The 23,572-nt window shown below is 39.5% G+C and overlaps 2 protein-coding genes across 8 annotated transcripts; one reads left to right on the top strand and one right to left on the bottom strand.

Moving 5' to 3' along the window:
• Positions 1–297: 297 nt before the first annotated feature.
• Positions 298–6,672, bottom strand: THNSL1 (threonine synthase like 1). Of its 7 annotated transcripts, none has more exons than XM_054274245.1 (3): positions 6,621–6,672; positions 4,821–4,912; positions 298–4,323 (listed from the first exon to the last, which is right to left on the bottom strand). In XM_054274245.1, exon 3 carries the CDS (start codon positions 4,272–4,274, stop codon positions 2,049–2,051), a length of 2,226 nt encoding a protein of 741 aa, XP_054130220.1. In that variant the 5' UTR covers positions 4,275–4,323; positions 4,821–4,912; positions 6,621–6,672; the 3' UTR covers positions 298–2,048. The 7 variants fall into 7 exon arrangements, with proteins under 7 accessions (XP_054130220.1, XP_054130221.1, XP_054130223.1 ...); XM_054274246.1 differs by having other exon boundaries at positions 298–4,326; XM_054274248.1 differs by having other exon boundaries at positions 4,800–4,912.
• A 219-nt stretch (positions 6,673–6,891) lies between these two features.
• On the top strand, positions 6,892–21,809 carry ENKUR (enkurin, TRPC channel interacting protein). The gene is made up of 5 exons (XM_054273787.1): positions 6,892–7,043; positions 10,515–10,660; positions 12,277–12,497; positions 14,234–14,380; positions 17,807–21,809. The coding sequence occupies exons 1-5, from the start codon at positions 6,970–6,972 to the stop codon at positions 17,978–17,980; spliced, it is 762 nt and encodes a 253-aa protein (XP_054129762.1). The 5' UTR covers positions 6,892–6,969; the 3' UTR covers positions 17,981–21,809.
• Positions 21,810–23,572: the final 1,763 nt, after the last annotated feature.

Genomic DNA, 23,572 nt, shown 5'->3' on the forward strand with positions numbered 1-23,572 from the left:
GGGGGTTGGGAAGAGATTGGAGGCTCTCTCTTCACAAGGAGCCATATGGAAATGACAGGGGGAAGAGGAGAAGGTTGCACCAGGAGAGGGTTCATTTTTGTATAAGAAAGAAATTTTTACAGTGAGAACAGTGGAACAATTATCCCCAGGGATGTGGGAGAGTCTCCATTGCTGGAAGTTTTTAAGACACAACCATAGAGGATGCTAGATAACCTCATCTGGGCTCCCTTTGTCGCAAAAGGTTGGCCCAGATGACTTTTTCAGGACTTTTTGAACAGTCCAACCTGGCCTGTTCACAATTCCATAAAAACAAAAAGTTATTTTTCAAAGTTACTGCAGAAATAGTGAAAAAGCTTTTAGCAAAGAACTAGAAAGGTCCTAAAAAAGTATCTAAGAATGGGGGAATCTAGAAAGCTACTGTGTCACACCCCTGTTCTCAGCTACATTTAATAACACTCTATACATATTCACTGTGGCAAAGGCACATAGTGCTGGGGACTTTCACCTTCAGCTGGAAAAAATGACAATTTTTTCAAACAGTTTGCTAGATGGTGTCTTGTTCACTTCTAGTGTGGCAAAAAGTACAAGCAGGCACACAGGGGAAGCTGTCAGATATGACAACAGTTCAAAGCCTCAAGTGAATCCTGACATGTAGGACATGTTGCCTATTGAAGAGGCAAAAAAAGGTTATCAATTACCAGATTATTTGCATCTTAGTGGGAAACACAACTTCCCATAGCTATATGTCCTTACATCTGAAGACTCTTAGCTCTTTACCTCTAACTGCATGCCACTTAAACCTTTCAATACATCATTTTACTATTTCTCATAGTATGAAATGTAGTTTATGTCCTCGTGAAATATAATCTTCGATTAGTAGAATACATTTGTCCATAACCACATGATCTCCTAGGACAATCCAGTCTAATTTTTCTTCAGAAGAAAAAAACCCAAACAGCAAAGTGCCTGTCATTAGCAAAACCACACAGATGTATTTTGGGTTACATAATGAACACTTCTGATGCTATCAGACTGGAATTCATCCTTCACTTTCCTTGATGAGATGCCAAGTAATTTGGGAAGCTTCTTTCTTACATTAATTCATGCAAAGCTCAAATAGAATAGAACATCAAGGAAATTAACTTAAGAAAAATATGAAAACATAAGTAATTAGAACAAGAAAAGCTATATGATCTCCAAGATAAAACATAATACAAAAAATATATCTAAATAAATAGTGAAGTCTGTTTCTTATTTAAGAAGACAGCTGTTATCACTATCAGATTCTTCTATAGAACTAAAAAAGGATTTTAAAGTTGAAAGTTCAAATAAAAAATGTCTAGGAAAGAGACTACAAGACATTGGAGAAAGAGCCACACCTCAAATATATTAAAAATATTTAATTAGGTATTCTATTTGACACAGGAAAATATTTGTGAAAAAAAGCATTAAAAACAAAATTACCAGATTTTTATTTTTAGACACAGGCAACACAATACATAAAAAACATTATACAAGAAGGTAATATATCACAAAATTTAATGTTTCAAGGATTAACAATACAAGGGTATTTTAATCTTTGTAGTGAAATCAACCCTCATTAGTAACATATGAACACCATTATATCATTATGTTTCAGTACCCTAAGTGAAATGAGTTAAAGTTTAATTAAACATCCACTGACCAAAGGTTCACATCATTGTTGCAACAAAACCAGAGCGATTAGTTCCAGAAAGGTCAGACTTTATTATCTGTCTCCTTCCATTGAGGATTCCTCAGCACTGCCAAGGAGAGCCAGCAGTGCTGGCATCTCTGCTGTGTATGATTTGCAAAGTGGTATTCCAGTTTTTTACACTCTAGATTCACAACCTTTCACTGCCACGAGAAATCTCACACATGTTACTTACAAATACTGTTGAAAGCTTGGCAACTGAATATAAAACTGTGAGATATGCTGTGGACTGGACACAGGCCAGATGAATGATGGCTTTCATAAAGCATGCAGTTTGCTAAGAAGGTATTGCAATTGTGTTCCTTGGATGAGTTGCTCAAAAAACTTTCATAAAATGATTTTGAATTAAGGTTTCTATATGGGACATCAGCACACTCATATCAGCAGCACAGACCTGGTGATCCCCATTTCCTGTCTTTTTCAGGGTTTCCAATAGGCCCCAGTGGATTGGAGGCAGAGCGCTGTAAGAACTCAGCAAGTGAAGCTGACTTAATGGATTCTGATTTATTTCTGCAATCCTCAAGGCCCTCAAGATAGCAGGTGCAAACTTAGAATAATGAGCTGTAGATGAAATAATAATTGGGCAAGTTCTATCTTGTAATCGATCTGCAACTACTTTAGCAACAGCTGTGTGTGTATCCAAAATATATCCTGTAGTACTGTACACAGAGTGAATGGCAGCCAGACAGTCCTCATCAGAGCACCAGCCAGCCACTAAGTCCTGCTGAAGCTTTCCAAGTAGATCTTTCTGCAGCTGGAAGTGGCCCTGATTTTCCAGCTGATTAAATAATTGTGTCACCAGTTGTCCATCTTCATTAGCAATCAGGTGTAAGTATCGCTCAAGATTGGAGGACTTCAAAATATCTACTGCTGGTGAAAAACTGGAAATTAATTTTCTTCCCCTCAAATCATAAACACCTGTTCTTATGAATTCAGTCAAAACGTTGTTTTCATTGGAAGCACAAATACATTTCCTGATAGGAATTCCCATCATTTTAGCATAGAAAGCAGCTAAGATGTTGCCAAAGTTTCCCGTAGGAATGCAAATATCTACAGGGCTTCCAAAAGAAATAATACCCTGATGAACGAGATCAAGGTATGCAGAGGCATGATAAACTATCTGAGGAAGCAGTCGTGCCCAGTTTATGGAGTTTGCTGCAGCTAAAGCTGTTCCATATTCTACCGTAAGAAAGCCAGTAAAATCAGAATTAGTAAAGATTTGCTTTATAGCTGTCTGGCAAAAATCAAAATCTGATTTGACACCCACTGACCAAGCATTTTCCTTCTGACAGCCAATCATTTGTGATTTTTGAATTGGGCTTACTCCATCCTCAGGAAAAAAATTCATCAAAGCAATTCTCTGTTTGTCAGTGTCATGGAGACGACTAAAGCCATCCAGAACAGCACTCCCTGTGTCCCCAGAAGTAGCTACCAGAATCAAGTAATTGCAGCTTCTGGGAATGCAGTAGGCAAATAAATGTGGCATCAACTGTAATGCAAAATCTTTAAATGATGCTGTTGGTCCATGAAATAACTCAAGAAGGAACTGATTGCCTGCCAGATGCCTAACTGGGGCAACTTTAGAACAACTAAAGTTTTCTCCATAAGCAGTTTCAATAATTTCTGCCAGCCTAGAAGCAGGAATATCAGCAGGATGTATGCATCTTTCTAGTATCACCTGGGCTCTTTCAATGTAAGTTGCTTCTATCAGACCTTGCCATTCTTCAGCAGTGAATTTTGGAAGTCCTCTCTCAGGAACAAAGAGTCCCCCATCAAGGGCTAAGCCCTGAATAACAACATCACTGAAATAAAATTTATTAGAGTCTTCTTCCGTACTCCTTCCAGACCTAGTAGACCTTGTTGAAATGAAAGTTTCCAGTTCTGAGTCTTGGTATCTCTTCACAGCATCAAGTACCTTTTCTGCCACGACCTCTGCAGCAACATCCCCGCCACAAAGAACACGGATGTCAAACCACCTTTTGTAGAACTGCTTCCTAAACTGGAGCACATCTTTGAGAGAAACACCAGGAGACAGCCCCACGATGCGATCCATCTGCTTTGATTTCAGCCTGCTCATAATGACTGATGTGGGCACATCCAGATACACAACTATTCCATTCTTCTTTATGTGCTGCATGCCAGCAGCATGCATTGGATTGGATCCACTAAGGGAAATGACACTTCCAGATGCTGAGAACTTCAACAGGGCTTTTCCTTCCTCCTCTAGAAATTCCTCATAACCAACGTCCTGCAGTTTTTGTGACACGCTCATGTTCCAGGTTGTTTCAAGGACATCATCATCTATGTCTATGACAGGGCAATCCAGTTTCTGGCCCACTATTCTCCCAGTCGTTGTTTTCCCAGCACCTGGAGGTCCCATCAGGATAATATTTTTCTTTCCAAGAAGAGAATGACTTGAGAACCATGACTTCCATATTTGTGCAAATGCAACGGGTCTTGAAAACGTGAGTTTTAAACACATGCTAGAAAGACTGTTTTGGGTTATTAGTCTTAAAGGCTGATATTGAAAAATGTGAAACATCTTCTGATGAGTTATTGTGGGTTTTTTTCCAACTTGACAATCCACTTAACTGCTTCAGAAAGAAAACAAAAAAACAAACAGTAACTAGTCCTTCAGCAAATATCTTAAAAAAAGCCCTCAAGGATATAAAATTCAGAACAAGAGATCAAATATAAATCCAGCTATGACCTCATCAGTGCCAAGGAGGTATTTTTCAGAGTAAGACTCATTTCCCTCTCCTGCTTAGTTCCAGCTTGTTTCCACTGACAAACCCAACATGAAAAAGTCCGTGTCCTCAAGGTAAAAAAAGACATCCAAGCCTAACACTACAATACTGTTCACAAATAATATTGCTCATAGGAATTAAAAAACTATTTGTTTTTCTTTTAGAAGACTTGCTTTTAACTACACATTTATAAGTAACAATAAACTAGGTTACCTTCTTGTAATCAAAATGTTACCAAAATATGCATTTGTCCCACCTCCCAAGGAAATTTTGATTATTTTTAATCCTTTGTTTTTAAAAAAAGCAAATGCAAGACTCACTTAAATACACAGATAACTCACAGTCCTGTGCAACAGCAAGGCTGGATGAGTTGCATTGAGATCTCTTCTGAAGGGATGGAAACCAAGCAAGGGATTTTTGAAGAACTCCTATACTGGAATTGTATTGAATGTAATTTGGGAATGGAAAGAGGAGGAGAAAGATACAGACAGAGAGAAATCATGAGGACTCTCTAACAAAAAAGTAACTAAGAAGGATGGATTTCCAACAAAGTAAGAGACTCCCAACATTGTGCTTTTTACTTAGAGAAATAAACACTAATATCAGCACTAATTGGAGCACATGATTTGTCTGCAATATTTAGAGCAAAAGGGGAAAGACTCAAAATCTCCCCAAAACTGTGAGGGGGGCAGGGGGAAGAGCATTTGCTCACTACTATGCAGAGTTGAGTTTGCAAACAGTAAATCTTTGTGTCTGCACCCAGTGTTGTGACCTGGAGGATATGCTGTAATTACAAGGCAAAGATCAGAGTAGAGATGGGCATATAATGCTATCCAGGTTTTTTCTTCAGTCTTTGTAAAGTATAAGGGGATCATCCTGTGTAGATGCAATATAGGGGTTTTATAAATCTTTAATAAAAAAGAGTTTTAGAAATCTTTATAAACCCTTAATAAAAGTGAAAACAAACTACAAAGAGTAATTGTAATATCCAGTATTGCTCTAAAAGTGTACTGCAATAGTAAGTGCTCTGGTGCATATAAAAATATGTATGGTTTTTTTAGGGACAGAAAGAGATCTTTATATTAAACTTGCATGATGTAAAAAAGTTATATTCAGGAGTAAATAAACCCAAAACCAGTAGATTTTAGTGACTTTATTTCTTGAACATAAGAATCACTTCAAGCATTGTGTGTGTGAACTGAGGGAGTGAAAACCACACCAAGCACAACCTGCTCCACTACAGGTTAACTTTGAGCTGCAGTCAGTTGGTGTGCATTACTCAGATAATGGGTGTAACATCTGGGCTGCCTTATGAATTGTGGCCATAGGTATTGTTTAAAATCAACTTGAGTTTTGCACTCACCCATACAAATACATGTACATAGAAGACCGCAAGCATTGAAAGCAATCCATTTTTAGAAATTATTTTTTGTCTACTGGCAAAACTTCAACAGTAGAAACAGCCAAATGATCCACCCACCCCACTTTAGATACAAACTCCACGCCAAAAGGGTGGGGTTGTTGCGGCAGAGCTTAGACCCATACCTCCAGTAACGTTTTGCTTTGGCTATTCAGCTCCACATAGACAGCACCGATATATCTTTAGGTGTGACCCACAATTTTAACAACCACTGCGGGTGACAGGTGATCTAGTGAAAACTGGACTGAGCCTTCCTAATTGCATAGACACAAGACCAGCCCCCGCACCAAGCTCCTGCAGCGGCTCCCTGAAGGAGTCAAGGCGCGGATGGGAGGAGGGAGGGAGGGAGGGAGGGAGCGGGACGGACCGTACCGCACGGCACCCACCCACCCGGCCAGCACTGCCCCGGGCTGCGGGCTGCCACCTGCGCTCTCCCTTGTCCGGTCCTGTCCTGTCCTATCCTGCCCCATTCCCCTTGCCCCGACTGAGTCCCACCCCCATTCCCCTCGTCTCGGCCGGGTTCCACCCCCGTTCCCCTGGTCCCGGCTGGGTTCCACCCCTTTTCCCTAGGTCCCGGCTGGGTTCCACCCCCATTCCCCTGGTCCCGGCCGTGTCCCACCCCCATTCCCCTGGTCCCGGCTGGGTTCCACCCCCATTCCCCTGGTCCCGGCCGGGTTCCACCCCCGCCCCCCGGCGCCCTCAGCGCGGCGCGCGCACGTACCGGCGGGGGCGGGGGTTACCGCTGCCACAGGTGCGCGCACGCGCAGTCCAACCGCCCGGCCCGCCCCGCCTCCCCCCGCGCCGCGCGGTGCCGGCAGCAGCTGCGCCTGCGCGGCCGTTCCGAGCCTGGCGCCGGAGCGGGTGGCGGGGGTGGCCCCGCCCCTCATGGCGCCGTTCCCCGGCGGTTTCCCCGGTAACCGACAACAGCGGCCGGCCCGCCCCGAGCCCCGAGCCCTTCGGCGAGGCGGCGCTTCCCCGGTCCGAACCCCCCCAGCGGGGTGGGTACCCCGCGTCCAGAGCCCCGCAAGTAGGCGAGCGCTCCCCTGTGCCCGGGCTGTCGCGGCGGCAGCATGGCCACGCAGAGCGCCCCGGAGGGCACCTGTGAGCCGCCGCCGCAGCCGAAGCCGCCCGCCAAATCTGACGGGTATGTGGGTGTCACAGAGCTGCTTGCGGGCGAGGGTGGCTGCTCCTGGCAAGGCAGTGCATCTAACGGGTAACAGGTTTTTAAAACCCCCAAACAAACTAGTTTTTGCATAGTTACTCCCCCTCCTAAGGAGTCACTAGCATCAGGGAGGGCACTGAGGTGCTGGAGTGTGTCCCCAGAAGGGCAGCGAACCTGGGGAAGGGTCTGGAGCGCGAGTCCGATGAGGAGCAGCTGAGGGAGCTGGGGGAGTTCAGCTGGAGAAAAGGAGGCTCAGGGGTGATTTTATTGCTCTCTACAATTACCTAAAAGGAGGGTGCAGCCAGGTGGGGGATGGACTTTTTTCCTAGGCAGTTAGCGACCGGACAAGAGGGCATGGCCTCAGCTGCACCAGGACAGGTTTAGATTGGACATTAGGAAGAGATTTTTCTCAAGAATGGTGGCCAGGTGCTGGAGTGGGCTGCCCGGGAAGGTGGTGGAGCCCCTGTCCCTGGAGGTGTTTAAGAAAATACTGGATGTGGTGTTTAGTCTAGTCGGCAAGATGGTGTTGGACTTGATAATTCAGAGGTCTTTATCAGCCTAATTGATTCTGTGATTCTGTGATCTGAGTCTACCCCAAGAAGTGATGATTTAAGTTTGGTGTCTTCAGTGACATCTTGTTAGTTCATAATTTACAAAGCACCCCTTCTGTGTACAGGAATTACATGACATCTTTGTTATTTGCTTAGAACAGCTCAGTGAGGAGCTGAAAAGGCAGGCCTTCCAGTTTCCATGCTTTCCGTGTTTCAGGTGTGTCCTCTGACATTGTTTCTTTTGCTTCCTTTTCTTACCTCTTGCCTTAAAAATATAAGAAAAGGCCTTTTGCCAAGACGTGTTGTTTTTTTCAAGTCCCTATTTATATAAAAGGCTGTTGCACTTAACATCTTTAGTGAAAGGGTAGGTTGTAACTCAATAGCTTTAGAACAAGTAGATATATCAGTGACACTCATTAGAACAAAGATAGTTATCCTGTTTCAGGTTAAAGGTTCAGACTCGTGAGATTCCTAGTTCTGAATCTTTCCCATGTAAAAGTAGGTCTTTAAATTTTGTTTATTTTCATTGTGAATGGATATAGTTTTGAGCTATATCCATTCACAATGAAAGTATCTCCAAAGTATTTGAGATACTTTTGAAGACAGAGGAAGGTGAAAGGACAATATGTTGAGGCATGCACACTAAATCCATTCCTGCCTTAATACCGTTCAGAGATTTGGATACTCCATGACTATTAGGTTCAGTTTAGGCAAGAGATTCCTTGGCTTAGATATAATCTGACTAAATCCCCTTCTGATCCCATTGACTTCTGTTGTCACCACACTTGCAGCTTAGGTTCACAATGTGTCAAATATTCAGCTGGTAACAGGACTATTGAACGTGGTTAATAGCATGATTTGACCAGTTTTAACTAATGCATCTGCTTTTAAAATCTGCTTTTTTGTATGGGTTTTTTTCCCAAATGAAATCATATGTATTTCACTCTTAACTGGTACTGCTCATGAAACCACAGCAAACATCCTCTTTTCCCCAGCTTTGATATCCCTAGTTGACACCTAAGGAATAGGTATCATCTTCTGTCTTCTTACAGATGTATTGTCTCTTTTTCCCTTGCTGAATGATGAGCAGATTAGATTCTGATGTTGCTCATAACCATGGTATTTTCCTTGCAACCCTCTCTAACCCTGTGATATTGAGCCACTTCCTTGATCTGGAAAGTCACTGAAAAGATAAAAGATCCCCCATCTCTTTGCCCAAAGGTGTCTATAGCTGTCTACAAATGGTGGCTTCACCTCATGCCAGTATGTAAGAAACTTAGTGTCTTCTCATGCATTTTCTCATTCCAAGACTGTGCACCCCACTAGGTCAAAATTTGCATAAAGCCAGTGCCTTGCACTCCCCTGTGCTCATGATGCCACTTCTAGAAAATGGTGAGGAATACTGTTATTTATCAATTTGGTGGGTTTGTGCAGTGTCTATAGCTGTTTGCCATGAATTTAACATGAAAAAAAAAACCAAAAAAACCTTATTCCTTATAATTAGAAGTATTTCAGGAAGTATATATGATCTTATGCAAAAATCCTCTCTCTGATTTTGGAGACCAAATTGCCAAAAGACAAAATAAGTCCACAATTTTAATGAAGTCCTCTGACATGTTCTAATGTTATGATCAAGTACAAATACATTTATTGGACATTTGCAGCTCATGGACAAGAGCTTTTATCAGTGTTGCTGCTGTGATACATATTCAGTGACCCAGGATTACAAGGTTTCTTTCTTCCTATTTCGCCATTTCCATGGAGTGGACTGCACTATATGTAATCCTTTTTGTTCTTTTTTATCCTTACTTGAAAACATGACATTGTTTTTTTTCATAAACGCATTTTTTTTTCTGTAAAAGAAGCACAGTTTTTCATAAGCTTTTGTCTGCCACATGTGAGATATTTTCTAAAGATGGGCAGATGATAAAAGTACAGTGAGGAAGCCTTCACTTCAGGAGCAGGGAGTTCTGCTTCCTCAGGCAAACATCTGTGGCAGCTCAGTCCTTCAGATAGAGGCAAGATGTTGCCAATCAGCTAATGATCAGCATTTGGCTGCTTTTGGAGATTTTGATTAAAGCAGAAGTTATCATGCCATATGCAACATTAGACCAAAACAGCAGTGTGTGCATACCATGTTCATACAGCTTTTCATGTCTGAGCCCTCCCTGATTTTCACATCAGCTGTTTGAGTGCCAAACCCACCCCTGGTTACCTTTGTTCAGGATCACAGCTCCTGTCTGTGTAACATAAGGAATCTGCAGTGTGCTGTGCTGTTTCAGAGCAGTCACCCCCTCATCTCTCATAAGTGTCTATAACAGATGGTTCAGCAGGAACACTGAGACAGTGAGACAGTGATACAGTGGACAGTAATAAGGAAAACTGATGATCAAGGACATCCTGTACAATTCTTGACTGCATTTGACATCTTTTCTCAAGCATAAATCGTAGAATCATAGATAGTCCTGAGTTGGAAGGGGGCCATTAGGATCACTGAGTCCAACTCCTGGCCCTGCACAGGACACCCCAAGAATCACATCATTGCATAAGAAATTCATGCAAGCAATACTCAAATTTATTTACAAAATTAAGGTTTTGTTGGAATTCAGAATGTCTGTGTTCAGCATACATATTTGGTATTTATTTCCCCAAGTGTGATAATCCTGACCTCAGAGACACAAGAGCAGAAGGAAGAAGCAAGCTAACTTCAGAACCAGAAAGCTCATTTGTCAGTGCCCTACTAGATTTAGCCTAGCATGGAGGCTGTGTGAATGATGGTATTTATTTGGGAGAGAGTACAAAACAAAACAGATTAGGCTTTTGCCATGAGCTACTGCAAAAAAGTATATTCTTTGAAGAACATTTTCTGACCCTTCTTTATGGATATTTTTTAACCTCTAAGGTATCTATCCAAACTTAGAGAACTTGTGAAACATGAAGCAGACAAAAATAAATCTCAGTGCAAAACTATGGGGCCAGCAAAAGTTGCAGTGCCATCTCCAAATGATTTTCTGCAGAAACGTTCCAAGGAGCCCAAGCTAGCACCAAGTAAGTGCAGACAGAAAATATATGCAGTGTAATGTATTTTTTAGAGTAGAGAGTTACATCTTCCTGTCCTACAGTACCATGTTCTGGGCAGCTATTGGGTTGTAAAAACAGAAGTACTGGTTTGTGGGGTCAGTATCAGGACCCCTGTTGTTGTTGGAGTCAGTACCTGTATTATTGTGGGGTCAGTATCAGGACCAGCTGTTGTAGGAATGGGCTTTTTCACTTGTGACATTACACTTATTTACTGCCAAAGAAGAACATGAACTCAGATGACTTGAATCAAATAATTATTTCTGGTAATGATAATGAATTAGAGTTATGTCTACTGGGAAATATGATGGGAAATAATTATTCTTAATTGCTTACTATAAGTGAGACTATTCAGGATACGACTGAATTTCTGTTGGTGCCTTGGAGAAAAGATTACACTAAAATGGAAGAGAGTCTACATTCTCTGGAGAAAGGACTGTGAGAAGTTTTTTACAAGGATAAGGGAGCAGCAAGAGCAGGGCTCTTCCCTAAGGAGACATGTGACAGACTTTGAGGGCAACCACCATGCACACTGGGCAAAGACCTCAGCAAGAGAGTGCAGTCCCACCATGTCAGGCAGGCCAGCAGAGCAGGGTGGGGAGCAAAGTCTGTCCTGTCAGTGTGTCCCACTGACCATCTGGCAAAATCGAGTTACAGGCCAGGTCCCTGCACTGACTCCATACAGCTCCTCAGGAGCAGGGCTGGGGTCCCTGCACTGATTCCATACAGCCCATCAGGAGCAGGACTGGGGTCCCTGCACTGATTCCATACAGCCCATCAGGAGCAGGGCTGGGGTCCCTGCACTGACTCCATACAGCCCCTCAGGAGCAGAACTGGGGTCCCTTCACTGACTCCATACAGCTCCTCAGGAGCAGGGCTGGGGTCCTTGCACTGACTCCATACAGCCCCTCAGGAGCAGGACTGGGGTCCCTGCACTGACTCCATGCAGCCCCTCAGGAGCAGGGCTGGGGTCCCTGCACTGACTCCATACAGCCCCTCAGGAGCAGGACTGGGGTCCCTGCACTGACTCCATGCAGCCCCTCAGGAGCAGGGCTGGGGTCCCTGCACTGATTCCTTACAGCCCATCAGGAGCAGGACTGGGGTCCCTGCACTGACTCCATACAGCTCCTCAGGAGCAGGACTGGGGCAGACATGGCTGGGAGAGCTCATCCAGGTATTGGCAGGTGAAATGGGCTTCCTGAGCCCAAGAGGGTGGGTTGGATGCCCCAGGTGAGACCGGTCAGGACCGTTATTGCCCAAGGGCTCTGACAGTGAGCACCTCTACTAAAAGTAGTTATAATTACATTTGAAAAAATCCTGTACTGCTTCAGTTAAGAGAAAATGATTGACAAATTAGGAAAACCCATCTGAAACACCATAGTATTTCCTAGGTTATGAAACTTCTGTTAGGCCAAACAAACATACCTCACAGTTCATTGACAGGCAGTTCTTTCATTGAAGATACTGTTAGGTTTTATTTTTATGTAATTCTGTACAAAGTTTTTCCCTTTGGAAAAGTGTAATAATATGAAATAGCAAACCTCTTCAAATTTGTTGCTGAGAATGTTTACATGTTCTGTTCACAGAAAAAAAAGAAGAGGATGGTAAAAAATTGCTCCCATTATCAGTGCCACCCAGGACATATCACCCAGTTACTCGTACTAAAAAGAATTTTATAAGTAAAAATGCACTTGCTGTTATGACAGGGGAGCCTAAAAAGCCTCGACATTTTTGTGTTGATACAAGACAGGGAGATAAATATCTCCTTGAACCTTCAGGACTTTTTCCAAAATACATTAACAAAAAGGTATGTTTTATTAAATTATATTGGAAACACTATTCATAATGCCTATTTTAGTTTCACTGTTGCATAGATATCATGGCTGTTTGTGTTAGACCTCTTGAATTCATGGAGAAGAAATCACTGGCACTAGATTTGTGCCTTGCTTTGCTCTGTTCTCATTTGCTTATGCTGTCAGCCAAAAAAATTTGCAGAATGATTGTTTTAAAGCAATGGCATATGTCTTGCATTGGGAACCCAGGGAGTGTATAATGGGGAGACATGGAATTCTGTGATGAATGAATGTTTGCTGCTTAGAAAAGACAGGCAGGGAAGAAGAGAAGGAGGGTTGCCCTTTGAATGAAGGAGCTGTTAAAATATATGGAGTTCTTCTATGAAATTGGTAACAGGCTGGTTGAGCCTGTGGGTCAGAATCAGAGGAAAGGCCAGCAACTGTCAAAAGTGTGTTTGTTATGGAGCACCCAAAAAGGTGAGGAGCTGGATGAAAATCTCTTTAAGCAACTTGAGGAAATCTTCAGGTCACAAAGCAGCTTCTTATGGAAGACTTCACTCTCCTTGAAAGCTGCTGAAAGGATAACAAACACAATGACATGAAAGCAATCAAAAAAGTTTCCTGAAGCATGCCAGCAACATCTTTTTTCTTAGATGGTCCATGAGACAATCAATGATCATGCTCTTCTGCTACATACAAACCAGGAAGAATTGCTCAGGGGTGTGATAATCAGCTGTAGTCTGGGGGGCACAGACCATGTGGCAGTTGCAGACCCCTCCTGTTCAGGGAGCCAGGTGGGCACTGACTGCTCAGGAGAGCAAACAGCAGCTTATTGAGGGTAACCCATGGGAGACAGCTCTGGAAAGCAAAGACCTTGGGAGAGCTGACATGATTTTAAGGAGAACCTCCTCTGTCCACAGGAACAGTCCATCCCTTGCCCAGAAAAACAAGATCTATCAAGAGCCTATCTTATCTAAACATGTAACCCATGACAGAGCATTAAGAGATGACAAAACTCATGACAGAGAAGATGCCAAAAAGAACCTGAAGCCCTTGCAGTACTTTTCCATGGCTAAAAATGTATATAAACAATACTAGTCATGGTGCTACCTGACACTAAAAGATGAGTGAATAATTTTGCATTTAGTAGAAAGAAGGTAGACTCTGATATCTTTTGGCTAGAGGAGCTTCATTTTCAAAGGTTAAGGCAAAATAGGTGTGTTTCCCCAAGAATGTCTGGGATATTCAGAAGTTATTTTTTTCCTCACTGAAACACATCAGTGTGGGATAGTTTATCCTTCTTAATTAGTCCAATTTTCATTTATGTGTTCTTGTATGTTGCAATGTTCAGCAAAAACCAGGATACAGGAAGACCTTTCAAAGACATTCTCTAAGGAATGTTTCCAATCATAGAAGCTGACACTGTATGAAAATGTAAAATAGCTCACTGTCATGAGCAGGTTTCAAACTCCTTGCTCAGCCATCACTTCTTATGAATAGACATTTTGGATTCTGGATTCTGTTGTCTTCTAAAGTTGTGAAAATAAACTGAAGGGAATTATTTATATGTTTTTCTCAAGCTAAAAAGATGATCATGTTTGACACTTTTAAGAACATGGTGACTTAGGATTTTAGTGCTCAGAAGCACAAATTGTCATTTCAAGCTATTTTTGCAAATGGATGGATGACAGGTATCTCTTTGTTTCCATCTTAAAAGCACATATAAGGAATTTCTTTCTTCTCCTTATAGAGTTATGGTGTTTTACCAAAATATGTGATACAGAGAAATGAAGAAATGAAGAGAGAGGAGGAAGAATACCAAGCCAATGTTTTGGAGCAACTCAAGAAGAAAGCTATGAAAGTACTATCTGAAGAAGAAAGGACAGATATTCTGAAGGTGCATATTCTGATTTAGTTTAATTATTAATTTAGACATTAATAATGTCCAAAATATTAAATGCAGTAATGTAGGTCCATATAAATAATAAAAGTATACTTTTTTCGTTTTGTAAGTGAAATTAATTAGTTGGCTACTTTTTCACTAGATGGAGCTGTAGAACAGTTGTATACAACTGAAAGGAACTTATTTAGCTACAGTTTTAATAGTTTTCAATTCTGTTTGGTTCTTATTCACATTAATGAGTTGAAATTTCAGTGAAACTTCAAAGAGCAGAAAATCACCAATATGGTTTTAGTGACACTTATTAATGGAGAATTTTTTTTCCTAATGCAGAATATTGCTTCTTTTACTAGCAGTTTCTATCTTCACATTGTGACCTCGCTGATTAAAGCATAGTGACTTGCTTTAAAATGTGGCAAAAAACCCGAGAATTAAACTGCAGTATAGTCATAGAACTGACTGAAAATTTTGTATTTTGTTGAGTTGTTCTGTATACTGTCTTTCATAAAGTTTTTACTGCACAAGACTTTTAAAAGAGAATTAATACTATAAAAGAAGTTGAGCATAAAACAGATATCCAGTATCTGACCTAGAACTGGAATTTTTCTTGACCACTTTTTAGACAAATTTCCTATGAAAATGAAGCTTACATGTCTGTGATGTCTGTATATCAGTCTGTCCCTTAATAACTTGATCTTAGCATCCACCTGAAACAAATTAATAGATAGATGGACAGCTCAAAGATGCTGAATGCCCACAAAAAAATATCTAGAGAGAAAACAATGTCTAACTTGCCTGTCTGAAAGGCAAACTGGTTAATTGGCAATGTCTGAAATGTCCAGCACAGTGGCCTTTGCATATACAACAAGCAGTAGAAGCTAGGAATGAGTATGGGAGAGAGGTGAGGGCATTGCACTGACAGCAATAGAAAGAACAAAACATATTTTTAAGGTGAGGAAGGCATAGGACAAGCTGATGGTCCAACAAGTTAACAATGCAGCAAAAATATATGTGCAAAAAAGGCATGTGAGTTCAACTGTTCACCATTCTGCATTTAGTTTGATTACAATGATATTCTATATTTTTCAAACAGAGGAATGCATTGGAATATTATTTTCATTTTTAAATTTTTTAGATTGTTTTTGTTAACTCACTATTTTTATTTTTTTTTCAAAAACATTTACCTTTCCATGGGCTTACTTATGCATTTATATTGTCAGGAGGAATTAGTGTCCCTAGGGTATGTGGCTTCTACCCAGTGCTCAGCTGTAGACATATGGGAACTTGTGTCCTTTAAAATAATTGACATTGCTAGTGAGCACATGTGCACTGTCTGATTTGAAAGAATACGTGGCAATAGCTGCCTGAGACCAAAAGCAAGCCTCATGACCTTACAAAAATAAAGGGAAGTAATTTGTGCCAACATTTTTTGAGCTCTTCATTGTGCTTACTTTGGTTGGGATTTTATGATAATAAAAGAGAATGTTGATAAATGCAGTACATATTTCTCACTAATCCAGCATGTATTAGAATTCCATATATAGAGCTGGATATTCAGTTTGTGATCTAGCAGTAGGAATAGTGGTCAGCAAATTACATTGTTGGAGGAGCTGTGAAGGAGATTTTTATAGAGTCATGATCTGCTTTTGATCTCCACTTTGTAGGGATAGAGCAATTTTTATGAATGCATGCTATAATGTTTTAAAATTCAGTGTTTTCAATTATTTCCAAGCCAGTTCTTACTAATGTACACAAATAAGAATTGTTTAAAGAAACAATGAATGACTTTTTAATGAAAGTTTTTGAAAAGATGAGATTTATTTTTATGCCTATATATTTGTAAACTGTACCTGATGCCTGGTAGACTATGAAACCTACCAAAGTACTTTACAGTCTTGGATAGCAAGAACAAATATCATTACCAGACAGTAGGTAAATATCCTTGTTGCTGTAAGTTTCACATGTAGCAGTAAAGTTTTTAAGCTTATGAAGATTGTTATAATGACCTTTATGAACAACACCTAGATGCTTAATATGAATATGTAAAAATCATGAATTGCCATGCAATAAATACTTTGATTCGAATTGTTAAAATATTAGTTCATAATAAAGATTAGATTTTTCTTAGTGTTGTCAGAAGAGTTCATTTTTTTTCCTAAATCAATTTACAGAGTCAACAAAAGACAAGTTTTTAAGCACAAGAGCCTTTGAGTTCTGAAATAGAAACAACAATCTTCAAAGCTAAATATGTATAAAAATAAACCCTCTAAATTTAACTTCAGTATGTTCATCAGTTAGCCAGACTGTGAGAAAAATGTTTAATAATAATGGAGGACATGAGGTTGGAAATCGCAGTGTGCCATAAAATCAGTGTGCCAATTGAATCCAGTTTTGGTTAGGGAGAAGAGCTGAAAACTTTGGTTCCCAAGAGAGTAATTTCACTTCTTTGTTTGTGAAGATAAATTGTGATATCCTCTAAGGTGACAGAACTGAGAGCCATAAACATTTTTGAGAACTGTTTTCTCACCAAGAGGTGTGTTATTTTCTGATTGCTCTTTCAGTTCCTTGTTAGTTGTGATTGTTAAGTTCACCCATATAGTTTTCATGGGGACATTTGATGCACTACTAAATCCTCACATACATGTGGGTAAAATGTGTAGATTTTGATTATATTTTTGAGGAGAGAAAGTAAGAACAATGGTTGCGGTAATTGGAAGAAAGATATAAAGACAAGATGTAAATTTATTTTTCTACCACTGTCTGGTTCCTTTTAGTGTATATTGGTGATAAAAGTGTTACCTCTGGTGTCTCTGTGTCTCTGACTTAACAGATTTATGAATAAGTTTTGATTATAGCACTTTTAATTTTTTAATGTAGAATTTTAGTCTCAAGGCTTTATATATAGAGGATATGGTTTACTCTGTCTAGAAAGGTAATTGTTTGCACAGCAGCATGCAAGAGAGGCAGTAGTTATTGAAATTATTGCTGATAGGGTCAATGACAGTTGGGGTTTTTAGTCCAAATGATAAAAATATTGCTGATAGTTGTTACTGTAATTGTAGATTAGAAGGGGAATGCAATTACTCAGCATTTTTTCAAAGTAGTTTATAGAAGTTAAAGTGTCAGTTTGGTAACCATGGTCTGAACAAAGTCTCGATTACAGAAAATTAAGCTGGTGGTGACATGGCCTGAAACTTTGCTGAATTTTGCTGAATATCACTGGAGTTCCAAGTATCATAACTCTTAAGGATTTAATTGATTTGGTCCAATTAAGATGACTACACATTATTCATGTACTTATCTATTATTTTTGCATTGCAGTAACACTTAGCATATGTAATATAAATTGAAAAAAACAAGTGGTTTATGTACATATTGTTCTTACTTTTTCTCATATATTTCCTTTTCATGTAATGGCACCAGGCACTGAAAAAGAACTGGGAGGAAATAAATCGTGCATATCAAGGTCTTCCAATAGTAACAGACACCAGGTACAAGCAGATGCATAAAGAAGAGCTGGAATTAAAGCTGAAACAACTGGAGCATGACATAGCAGCAATTGAGAAGCACAAATGTGTCTACATTGCAAACATGTAAGGATTGTTGTTCAGATATGGCCTCTTTTCTTCTTTTCCCCTGTCCCTGCATCTCCAAGAAATGCCTCTCCAAATTCTCAGAAGATGCTACTGTCAACTGTTTAGAAGGAAATACTCAACTAAGTATGTAGCATCTTAGAAAAGTTGTTACATATAACTGTCATCTATACAATTCCCCAAACATTTTGAAATAAAATGCTTAACTAAACTTTGAGTATGAATGATGAATTTAATTTTTTATTCTTTGTAATTTTTATTAACTACTAAGATTTCTATAAACATCATACAGAAAGCATGTAAAACACTGTTTCTTATGTTTGGAGTACATCTTTCCTTGCCTAGCCAAAACAAAGGGAAGTAATTGGCAGCTGTAGACAGCTTGGTAAATATTACTTCAGGATGGAATGGCTTCTGGACTATATATTAAAGAGATCTTGTGCTTTACTTAAAAGCTTGAGTAATTGTATTTCTAAACAGGTTGGGTTCTGTATAACATTTTGTGTGCTTATTTTTTGTCACCAAAACCAATTTTTAATGTGGAAAGCTGCAATAATACAGACTTTACACAGTACAGACACCACATGTGTGTTTTTACAAGTACATAATTCTGTAATGCTATAGTAAATCTACAGTTAAATTAGAAAAATGTGTTTTGACTGGAATTATGTGTGTATTGTTAGAATGAAAGCAGAACACAGCTTTTTCTGTATGGTGTCAATCACTACCACCAGCAGCTGTTGTGACATCATCATATCTGACATCAGCAAAGGATAAAGTCAAAAATTTGAAATTAACTATGGAAATCCAAATTTTCCCATACATTGAGTTCCTTTCCTAAATTTTTCAGGGGATGGCTCTGAAGACTTCACAGTGATTCTAGCTCTGTTTCTTGTGCATGTTATACTTGTCTATGACATGCACTAGGAAGAGGTGGGTGAGCCGGAATGTGAATTTTCTTATTTGTAACTTATTGTTAAGCAATCATGTTTATTTTTGAAGGATATAAGCTGGAAGAAAGCTGCAGATTGGTAAAGTATGGATTTAAAAGAAATGAATGTGTCATTCAAAAGAATGACACACTGTATATTTTAATAAAACTACACTAAATTGTTAGCACTTAATAATATGTGGCATTATCTTCTAGCAAAGTACCTGATGCCCTTCTTGAGAAATTCAGTGTCATCAGAAAAGGCTGTTTCTTGGCTTGAAATTAAAAAAAATGGGATTTGACTCCACAAGAGCATGCATTCCCACTGCCTCCCTGTCAGCCTTTATTTATTTGCAGACTGGCTGATTTAGGTTAGGATCAGCATTTGGTTCTTCCACTTATCATCAGTGCTAACTTTATGGAAATACAAAATAGGTGGTGGCCTATCCCAAAACTTGGGATGAGCAGCTAGGCCACACTTAGAAACATTCATCATTTACCAGTAGAAATGACTGGTTTTTAACATTGTAAGAAGTATGTTAATCCATTATTGGGAAATGAGGAAGTGAATGGGAAGGCATGCAAAAAGTATTCCTGCTTAACAGAAGAGGAAGAGACAAAAGTCAGTATCCTTCTGTAGCTGAGTGGACTGTCACTAGTGTCCTTCAACAATGCTGTGGCATTTTTTTCCTGAGCCCTATAGCTCTTTGCAGGTAGATCATGAGACATGTGAATTGCTTCTGTCACCCTATGGAGAGGCTTTTGGTGTGTATTCCATGGGACCTGCCTATACCTCTGATTATGGAGAAAGAATATAATGAAAATCATTGAAAATGCACACAGAAGGGTACTGTTCTTAACCTTTAGCTCTCTCTGGGAAATTTGACAAAATAAATTTACAGAATCCAAAGAATGTAACTCTGTATTTATATGTTCAGGAAATGCCAGTAATTGAAAGTATAATGTTTGTGAATCAAGTTATATGTCCCATTGGTATAACAAAATGAAAAAGGTGGATAAACTCAACTGTTCTGATAGAATTTTTCCCCCATAAAAGCTATTAAATATTAACAGAAACAACTCTGTCTGCAGGCTAAAAAGAAGCATTGCCATTTGAAACATCCTTTAAATTCACTAGTCAGTTACTAATAATCAATGAAGTAACAAAGACTGTAATCAAACTGCTTCAGTACTTCATAATTATAAAACTGATCATTTTAAATTGTCCATATTAAATTGGATAACCATAATAAAACATGAAAAATGGGGCATGAATAATCTATTGTAACTCGGTAAGAGTTACGTTCCCACAAACTGAAAATATTTCCTGTTGGAAGTTGTGCATGACAAAGCTGTGTATCTATTTTTTAAAAATAGCAACGTGAAATTATGATGAATATCTCACTGGCTTTTCTTGAGAATGAAACTATTTATATTCAGGAAGGAAGGGATCAGATGTGGCATCGTCACAAACAGAGGGAGTTCCTGATTGCCTCGAGCAAACATCAGCTCTGACAGGAGCATGTGGGCTCCATGTGGCTGATCTTAGACCATGGTGGCTTTTTGGGCTCTGCATGCATTCCTGGAGACTAAGTCTGGGACAGTTCTTCAAAACCTAGAGAGGTAACCTCATTCCCCTCACAAAATTCAGTGGGAAAAATGGGAGAAATTCACCACTGAATTCATTTTCCATAGTCTCTGTAGGCAGTTTTTTTTGTGGGAGGGCATGTTCTGACCCCTTGTATATTTTTGTGGAAAATTGGTACAGCAAACTGCTGCTGTGATGGCTCTGCCATGAAGCTAAAATCTAGTCCTTTCATTGGCATACATTTCAGGCAACACAATATATCTAACAATTTCAGACTTAATGAAGGCAGCCATCTTTCACATAAGAAAATTTCACATATATGCAGATTAATAGCATCCTAGATAAATGCTAGCCCTATTCCACACTTTCATCCTCAGCTTTAGGATGCTTATAATATTAATGACATAGTTAGAGGAGAGACAGATGGCAAACCCTGTTATTAAGGTTGTCTGACATTTCCCATAGTCAAGGAAGGCAGCTGCTGAGCCCTGCAGCATTGTCCACCCCAGGTGTGTATTGAGCATGACTAAGCCAAGGGGGAATGGCCTTTCCTTCCATGAGTGGCCATCCAAGGTGGTGATGTACACATGACCACATAAATGCCTAGATTGTAGGATTTTTCATACTATATCTTCCTCCTGCTCCTTCCTGTCATGCAAAGTTATGTAAATAAAATACAAGTAAATTTACAGTGTTCACCTTCCAGGCTAAGAAGTGGCATTATGGTAGGAATGCAGCATCAGTGATTTCTTGTGGTTTTTTCTTTACTGTTTAAAAGGTGCTGATATAAATATGACTTATATTTCAGCAAGTTATGAAACACAATTTTTTATAGACTGTACCTCCACAAATAGTTGTAGACAGGCAGACATAGCCAAATAGTAGCTGTATGCTGGTCTTGTTGATGCTGCTAGGAGAGTGAACTTCTGTTCAGTCACAGTACCAGCCTGTGGTGTTAATTCATTATGCCATGCCAGCCTCCACACTGACTCCACAGCATGAAGAAATTTATAGAAATATGCAAACACTGGAATAACTTTGTATTCAAATCTTTCCTCAAATGTCCTTTGCAGTGGTGCTCACCAAAAATTTAACAGCAGCTGAGCTGCTAGTGAGCTGAAATAAGGCTTTATCTTGCTGACCTGTGCAGTTTCCTTGAACCCCCCTGGCACTGTAGCCTGTTGTTTCTTGTCTTAGATTGTTAAGCTATCTGTCATACGGGTTGTGTTTTTCTCTCTTTGCTTTGTGGCTGACACAATTTTGTCTGTTAGTAGAGCTCTTGTGTGCTTATAATAACAGTAATAATAAATATGATCATCTGGGTATGAAGACCATTCAATAAGATTCTTGTTGTTTACAAAAAGGATCTGTTTTCCAAGAACCCTCATTTCATTTGTTTCAGCAACTGGAAAGTAGGAGTTGAAGGAAGAGAAATGAGATTTAAAGCACTTAACTTATTCCCTGGAGCAGTATGATTTATTCATGTCTTTGTCATAGCATGTTTTTGAAATGCAATGTAAATGACTTATACCTGGCTTTTTCACTGGTTAATTAATACTGCATTTCTTATTTCTGACATGCAATTTGAGCCCATCTCTTTTAAATACAGGATATGTGTGCCTAAAGTTAGGACTATGATTTGAGCCTAAACAGCATTATGGAATAGTTTAAAAGCTATTGGTTACTCAAAATTCATAAAATTAATGATTAGCTTAGTCTTGCTAGGTGAGAGCCCTCATATGGAAAATTCAGGTGACTCAATCCTCTGATTCAAATAGCTGCTGTAAAAATGGACAAGTATCTCTAGAACTGTTCTTTGAGGTGCATTCTAAAGGATCTCATGTTGCTTAGAGGTCCATATTCAAGCTGAGGAAGCAATGTAGTAATTTCTCTTTGGAGGAAAAAAACTCCAGTAGTGTTCAACATGTGGCCCCAAGCACTGCACAAGGAAGAAACAACCACATTTTGCTGTTTTATTAGGAGGAATGATTTGTCTTTTACACAAACAATAAAATTAGTAAATGGTCGAGATCCAGCTATTCAGCACCCTCGGGTTATGGGTCATTCTGTGCTGCAACAAAACACAGAGGCTGTCCAGCCATGAACATTCACTGTCCTATGCTACAGGAGAACTCTGGGGACTCTGTTTTTCAATAACTTTTGTTACTGCACTGTTTATTCTAGGCAAGCTGTGAAGTATACAAAATTATATCAAAGATAACTGAGCTATTCTGGGGGGATAAAAGGCCTTAAACTCTTCTTGTTTAGTTTTTTTTAGACACTTTGAATTCTTTTGTCTGGCTGACTTTTCTAGATTTATTTAATTAAGAAAAAAATAATTTAAAAAGCGGGATGAAGCCAAGTGAACAACCTCTTTTAAAAAGAAAACAAACTCTAACAGTTAAATACATTACATTGGGTGTGACCTACTATATAGTTACAACTCCCTGACTAGTTTTCATGGTCATGCATGATGAATTTGTCATAGGATATGATGTCAGCAGCATTCCTTGAAAACTGTGCTTTATCATTCAAATGTCAATACCTCTAAATAGCTGGGTAGGGCAAATATTTTCATAATATTATAAAGAATATAAAGTTTATTCTAGTATTGAAGGACAAGAGGAAATTTCTGTTTGCATTTCTTTCAGCTATAAGGACTTTATATTAATAACATGAACCTGAAAAGCAGGAAGGGTATCTTCAGGAGCCAGGAAATTGCAAAGCAAAGCTCGCTGCTCTAGTTTGGCACAGTGAGATTAATAACAAACAAAAATGTAGTTTTGTATTAAAGATGTTTATCATAGACCAAATAAGTCAAAGCCCAGGGTTCTGTCAAGCAGTGCCTAAGAGTGATCTGAAGGTTATAAATATTTGAAAAAATAGACTAGCATCTTGAATGGCAGCTTTTAGCCATTTTCTTGATATCAAAGTTACTGCAGTTAATTTTCAAAGCCTAAGTCAGTCTCACAGACTCAGTACAGGTTAACTGTGACCAAGTTTCCCTTGTAGATCTGAAATGCTGCAATTGCTTCAAAGCTAAACTTTCCAATTCCTCTAAAATGATGGTAATTCTG

The sequence above is a fragment of the Melozone crissalis genome, unplaced genomic scaffold (assembly GCF_028551555.1).
Source record: "Melozone crissalis strain CALT ecotype California unplaced genomic scaffold, PUWL_Pcris_2 ptg000016l_1, whole genome shotgun sequence".
Lineage (NCBI taxonomy): Eukaryota > Metazoa > Chordata > Aves > Passeriformes > Passerellidae > Melozone > Melozone crissalis.

Excerpts from the sequence above, each read along its gene's own strand:
- THNSL1 (XM_054274245.1), bottom strand. The coding sequence starts at position 4,274 with ATGTTTCACATTTTTCAATATCAGCCTTTAAGACTAATAACCCAAAAC.
- ENKUR (XM_054273787.1), top strand. The coding sequence starts at position 6,970 with ATGGCCACGCAGAGCGCCCCGGAGGGCACCTGTGAGCCGCCGCCGCAG. Across the intron at positions 10,661-12,276 it reads GGAGCCCAAGCTAGCACCAA|AAAAAAAAGAAGAGGATGGT; the intron begins GTAAGTGCAGAC and ends TTCTGTTCACAG. Across the intron at positions 12,498-14,233 it reads CAAAATACATTAACAAAAAG|AGTTATGGTGTTTTACCAAA; the intron begins GTATGTTTTATT and ends TTCTCCTTATAG.